At 38.5% G+C, this 6000-nt stretch overlaps 1 protein-coding gene across 1 annotated transcript in view; it reads left to right on the top strand.

Moving 5' to 3' along the window:
- Positions 1-5163, top strand: part of znf536 (zinc finger protein 536) — a 205046-nt gene extending 199883 nt beyond the window's left edge. The window contains exon 8 of the mRNA XM_083919571.1: positions 3593-5163. Coding sequence (XP_083775697.1) covers positions 3593-3750 — 158 coding nt within the window. The 3' untranslated portion in view covers positions 3751-5163. The remainder of the gene's footprint in view (positions 1-3592) is intronic.
- Positions 5164-6000: the final 837 nt, after the last annotated feature.

The raw sequence follows: 6000 nt of genomic DNA on the forward strand, positions 1-6000 counted from the left end.
GCCACAAGAGGGCGCACTGACTCTTTCACATTTCGTTTTAAAAACGTCGTGGTGGCATGTGCTGTACATTTACTGCTGTTCCTTTAACAATTACATCATTTTTATTGAGATGGATTTTTGTCATTATCATACTGCCATCATGTATGCACACTACAGCAGCCCCTAAGAAGGGCAGACTATTTGAAGGAAACACATAGATTGCATTGAAGTGATAAATGAATGCCAGGCAGGTTTTCTGTGTCTGTGAGGTGCATCTGCTGCCTGCCCGAATGGGAAATTAAAAACTGCGAGGGGAAGTTATGCTAAATCTATAAAGTTGGCCAGGAAATCTCTCCCCCTTCGCAGTGGCAGTTGTTTGGGGAGAAGGAGCACCGTGCTTAAATAATAACATTCCAGGTGGCTTAGTTAATGAACAGTGAAAATCAAATATGGGGCCTAATCTGGAGCTCGTTACAGGAAGTTTCTTTACAGGGAAGTCAAAGGCAGGAAGTGCCCTTGGGGAGAGGAAGATACTTTTTGAAGCTTCAAAAATGAGAGAACTTTATTTTTTGTTTATTTAGTAACATAATTGTACATAGAATAACAATTGTCATATAAAACATAGAGACTTGAACAGATCAGTGATATCTAATGATGGCTGCTTTCTCTTTTTTCATAAAGTGTTTGGGCAAATTAGCTCCTCGTTTAGTTCATTTTAATACAGAAATGTTGAAAGTGAATCATCAATAAGGAAAGAAAAATGACTGGTCAAAATGTATGTAGACATATGATCAGCTATCTACTGTATGCAGGCTTCAACATATTTCCTGTCCTAGCTTGCCATCTTGTGGTGAATGCTGGTAATGGAATCCTATCATTTAGTAGTAGGGATTTATAATGTGAAAATTTGATGATAAAACAGCAGTTTGTTGACACCAAACCTTCAATGTGCATAGCTGTTCTCTCACAGCTATCATGTTAATGGTGCTTAGTATGTTCTAGGATATTATAAGTGTGCATTATGAATTATATATAATTATATATATATATATATATATATATGTTCCAAACGCTTCCTCCAATATCATTAGAATGAAAAAAAGCTTTTTGTAATTATCTTTTAGCGTCACTGGAACCATCTGAAAGCAGAAACCCATGTGAGACATATATTAAAGTAAATGTTGTTGGGGTTGTTCACTCCACGCACACACAGACAGCGAGAGTTATTACTCAGTGCTGCATCTAAGAGATGTTTTATCATGTTATTAGCTCTTTATTTTCCCTCTGTTACGCCGGCACTTACTTTCATTTCTATATCCGTTTCTGTCCTCGCAAAAGCCCAACTCAAATAAACCTGTGTTTTAATTTGGTTTTGTCAGATTCATAACGGCACTTTAAACGAACATGACATGCAAATGTGTTCGCCGGTGTTTTATTGCAAAATAATTTTCGAAGAAGTTGCTGAGGGAATGAAAGTGTAGAAAAGAAGGAGGGGGGGCAAGCTGTATTATTTAGTGGCCGCTGCTATGGGACCTAATTACAGTTATTCATGTCTTACTGTCTCACCGAGTCTTAAAACTTTTTTATTAGAATTACTCACTTTACTTCTCACCCACTGTCACACTTCCTGTCACACCTATTGAGCCAACCAACTTGATTGTAACAAGTACGAAACTACTCCAGTTGTCATAACCCTAATATGTTAGCGTCCCATATCATTTTTGAAATGATTATTTCACTGAGAATCCCATCACAGCCTCGCAATGTAAGCTCATGTGTACAGAAGATGCAGCAATAACATTAGGAGGAAATGAATAGCAGATTTGTACAGTAGATGTAGCAATCTGACGAAAACTCTTCTGGCCTTGCTCATGTAAAGAGCAGCCTCTTACTGTACCAACAGTTACTTATAGTGGATGTTGTAGTGTGGGAGAATAATAACACAGACACCTTAGAACAGCCCTTTTCTATCATTGAGTGAACTGTCAACCCCTGATTAAGTGACATATGTTATTTATATTTCATATTATACTCAATTCATAACAATCAGTACAGAACAACTGATAAACAGTACAAATAACCCAAAAAGTGAACACAATCACTCCAGAAAGTTTGAGTAAAAAGGGGAGTTCGGACGAATTTTGAGATTTTTATTTCTCCTGAATATTGCATCAGAGAATTGTTTTATTATTATTATTATTAAATATTAAATAGCCTTCTTTTTTGAAAAATTACCTTCAGGTCTTCAACATGCCCATATCCTGTTTATATCTTAGATAATCCAAACTTTAAACAAAACATTTGTATTGCGTTTTCTTCACAGAAATCAATGAAATGCTGAGCTACAGGCCTACTGTATATTTTACTTTCTCCCCTTAAAATCAAATGGGGGCTTGCAATCCCCTGTGATGCTTTGGCGACCCCCAGTGGGTATCTGGACTCCCAGGTTGGGAGCCAGTGTCTTAGAATCCAAACCAAATCAATAAGAAGGTTACACTTAAATGTAAATTAATCTAAATAAACATGGAGGTAATCTGTGGAATTATTGTATATGAATATATTTCATTTTAAGGTGCTCCTGTTCTTTTTATCCATATACTAAGCCTATTTCATCCGGCTATATTAGCATTTATAACACAACAGATTAATTATTTGAAAGCAAAAAGTCAAATTTGGGACTGTGAGCTGAAGGTTTTTCTGTTGCTGGTCTTAGATTTCTCTGTGTTTTTAATAATGGGTACATCTCATTTCATGTATAGAATCTGAATCCAGGAGCAACATTTTAAAGGGTCCCTTCACTGAAATTTACAATGTCACGCTTATCTCTGGCAGTACCTAGCCATTCCGATACTTTTGGTTTAGTTCGTCCAGGACCGGAGATATCCTTCTTTGACAATTCAGCCAATACACCAAGACAATGAAAGTGAAATGAATCCTGTGTCCCTGTAATTGGGAATAATTCATAGACTTGTCTCTGGATAGTTTCAGCTGGGAATACTTGATACCAATGAAATAGTCCCTATGAAAACTGTGTGGTCTATGGATTTATATACAGTATATTATATTATCCAGTTCTATTCACCTTTATAGTATTGGGTTGAAGACTCAGAGCCTGGACCAATTAAACTAAAACTATCTTTAAGACTAGCTATAACTGCAGGTGAGTGGAAAAAAAATACATTTTCTACTACAAAGCTATCTCAAAAATCTCATCCATCCATTTGGCCCTGTCAACACCTGATCCATACCTGAAACCAGATCTGTTTTTAACCTATCCCCAATGGACTATGCCTAATTTCAACCATCTTCTCACATCCGTAGAACAAATCAGGTTTCTGGTACAGATCCTATGATATTGCAATGCTAAGGATGTGTGTGTGTGTGTGTGTCTGTGTGTGTGTGTGTGTGTGTGTGTGTGTGTGTGTGTGTGTGTGTGTGTGTGTGTGTGTGTGTGTGTGTGTGTGTGTGTGTGTGTGTGTGTGTTTGTGTCTGTGTGTCTGTGTGTGTGTGTGTGTGTGTGTGTGTGTGTGTGTGTGTGTGTGTGTGTACTGCAGGGTGGGGTCGGTGTGTTGGGTCCGTGGTGCTAATCTGCCTCTTGTTCTCTCATTGGCAGTAGTGCATCTCTGGGTAGGAGAGGAGGACCAGCCAATGACCCATGACCCCGTGCTGACCCACGACCCCAACCATCTTAACAACGACCTTAACCACCCTAACAACCATAACCTAGGTGACGCAGAGGGGCTGGACGCCCACGCTGTAAACAAAGACTAACGGCCCACACCGGAGCAAGGCAGGATGATGAGGATGATGATGAAGGCGATGGTGATGAGGAGGATGAAGGATAAATGAAGGAGTACACTATAACAAAGACTTTATTTAAGATGGAAAAAAAAACACATACTACCGTCAGAGTCAAGAGAAGGCGTGAACTATAAGAAGGAAAGTTTGGGACAGTTGCCTTTGGGGACGGATTTGCAAGATGCTTGGACACTAAACAAAGTGACGGCAACTTTCCTGTTTTGTCTCCTGTGGTCTGAATGCCCCTTGTCCTTGTTGTCTTTTCTCTTATACAATGTTTTTTTTTTCTTTTGATGAAACTACCTGTCTGATTAGCACTTCCTGTAACTGGCACCGCAATCTCTGATACATTCCTTGAGCTAGAAAGGTGTGTCTTTTTTTTAAATTTAGGACTGAAGTGTAGTGCTTGATCAAATGCTTTTAAAGACTTTTCTCTCCTGTTAAATGAAGGTCACGAGTCCACGGACCACCATTATATTGTACCTGGAATGTATTCTACTGTAGAATAGAAACTCAACTTTACCGGGGCTGTTGACAGAGACCAAGCACATTTCCTGTCAGACCAGCCGCTCCTGGCTATCAGCTGTCATAGAGTCACTATTTATGTCCCATAATAACCATGCATCACACTGATTATGGTTAACAAAGGACAGGGCACCATATGACAATCTACAATGCAAGTTTGCTTCCAGAAATAATATGGTAATGCTGGGAGAATAGCATACCCATGGTTGACTTTTGATGATGGTGGTGCTAATGATGATTGTGAAGACAACAGAATATTCAAACTGCCCTAAATGTACTAACAATACTATAACCCCCTACCCCCCTCCATAACCAGGCCAGTACAGGCCTTCACCCTGCTATATGGCTCCCTTTTTCTTTCTTGTTCTGTATCATTCAACATAGCGCCCATAGACGCTTTATGTACATAGAGAGATATACAGTAGTTAAAAAAAAGTAAAAACAAAAGTTTTAAAGCATTTGTGACAAGGAAAAGCAAAGACAGTAGTTTACACGGCCACATTCTCAAAAAAGTAGGCGTTCTTCTGGATTTTGACTGAGAAGAATTTAAAAAAAAAAGATCTCAAAAACAAAAAAAGGGGGAACAGTTTCTTTCTTTATCGCCCTCCACCCCTTTCTCTTCATCTCTCATGTCAACCTCAAGGACTTTAGTGTTGCAGATGTTTCTAAAATACTGCCACCGATCATTGTTGCACAGTGTTACTGACTACTGAAAATGGTTTGATGTATTTACTTTAAAATGAGGAAAAAAGAACAAAAAAAATTGGAAAAAAAGACATATTGTGTATAGCCTTAGATACAAGTCATCTGTTATTGCTTCTACAAAGCTATGTAGCTGTGCTAGACTGTAGGACGTAGGGTTGATTTTATTTTGAATTTTTATATGTACTGTACATTAATGCCTTCTCCATTTACTGATCAAAAAAAGAGGAACAATTTGACAATCGTCTCCTGTGCCGCGAACATATTTGCCCCCATATATACAGAATCCATTATGCATAGAGGGACTTAATCCTTTCTTATTTCTTTCACTTGTTTTTGGTTCTCAGAAGTATTTTGCACTGTAATAGTATTATAAATCCAACCTATACAGTACAAAACTAGCTAACTAACTAAACTGAAGGTGTGTGTTTGTGTGTCCCTTGGCATTGTGAAATGTTTCTACGTCCTTTTTTGTGAACCCAGAGAAAAATTCTAATGCGGTATGTACAGTCCAAATATAATACTTATTTTAGTTTGAGCAACCTCTATACTGTATGTGGCTTTGACAAATTGTTACCCCCATTTCTTTTGTATGCAAATTTCCTTTTGCCCTGCAGTGTAGGCCCGTTACTGCTTTAGCCTGCGTCATTTTCAATGCTCAGATTCCAACTTGAGGAGATTTTGCTGCAGTAAAACCTCTGATCCCCCCCCCCCCCCCATTTTAATTTGATTTATGTAGACTACAATTAATCATTCTTCCAATTCCAATATGCCAGGAAAAGAGGGGTTTAAAAACTAAAATAATAAGAGTGAGAAATATGGAAATGGTTGTAGGGAAATATAACAGGGTGTTTGAAGGGAGGAATTCTGGAAATGGGGTCTGAGTAAACCAATCAGACGTATCCTGCTGGAGGCACTGACCATTGGCTTTGACCTCTGACCTTATCTCTGTTTTCCGCGGGTGTAAAGATGAGAGATTAATGGTGAGAGTCTCAC

This window comes from Echiichthys vipera, assembly GCF_963691815.1.
Source record: "Echiichthys vipera genome assembly, chromosome: 1".
Classification (NCBI taxonomy): domain Eukaryota; kingdom Metazoa; phylum Chordata; class Actinopteri; order Perciformes; family Trachinidae; genus Echiichthys; species Echiichthys vipera.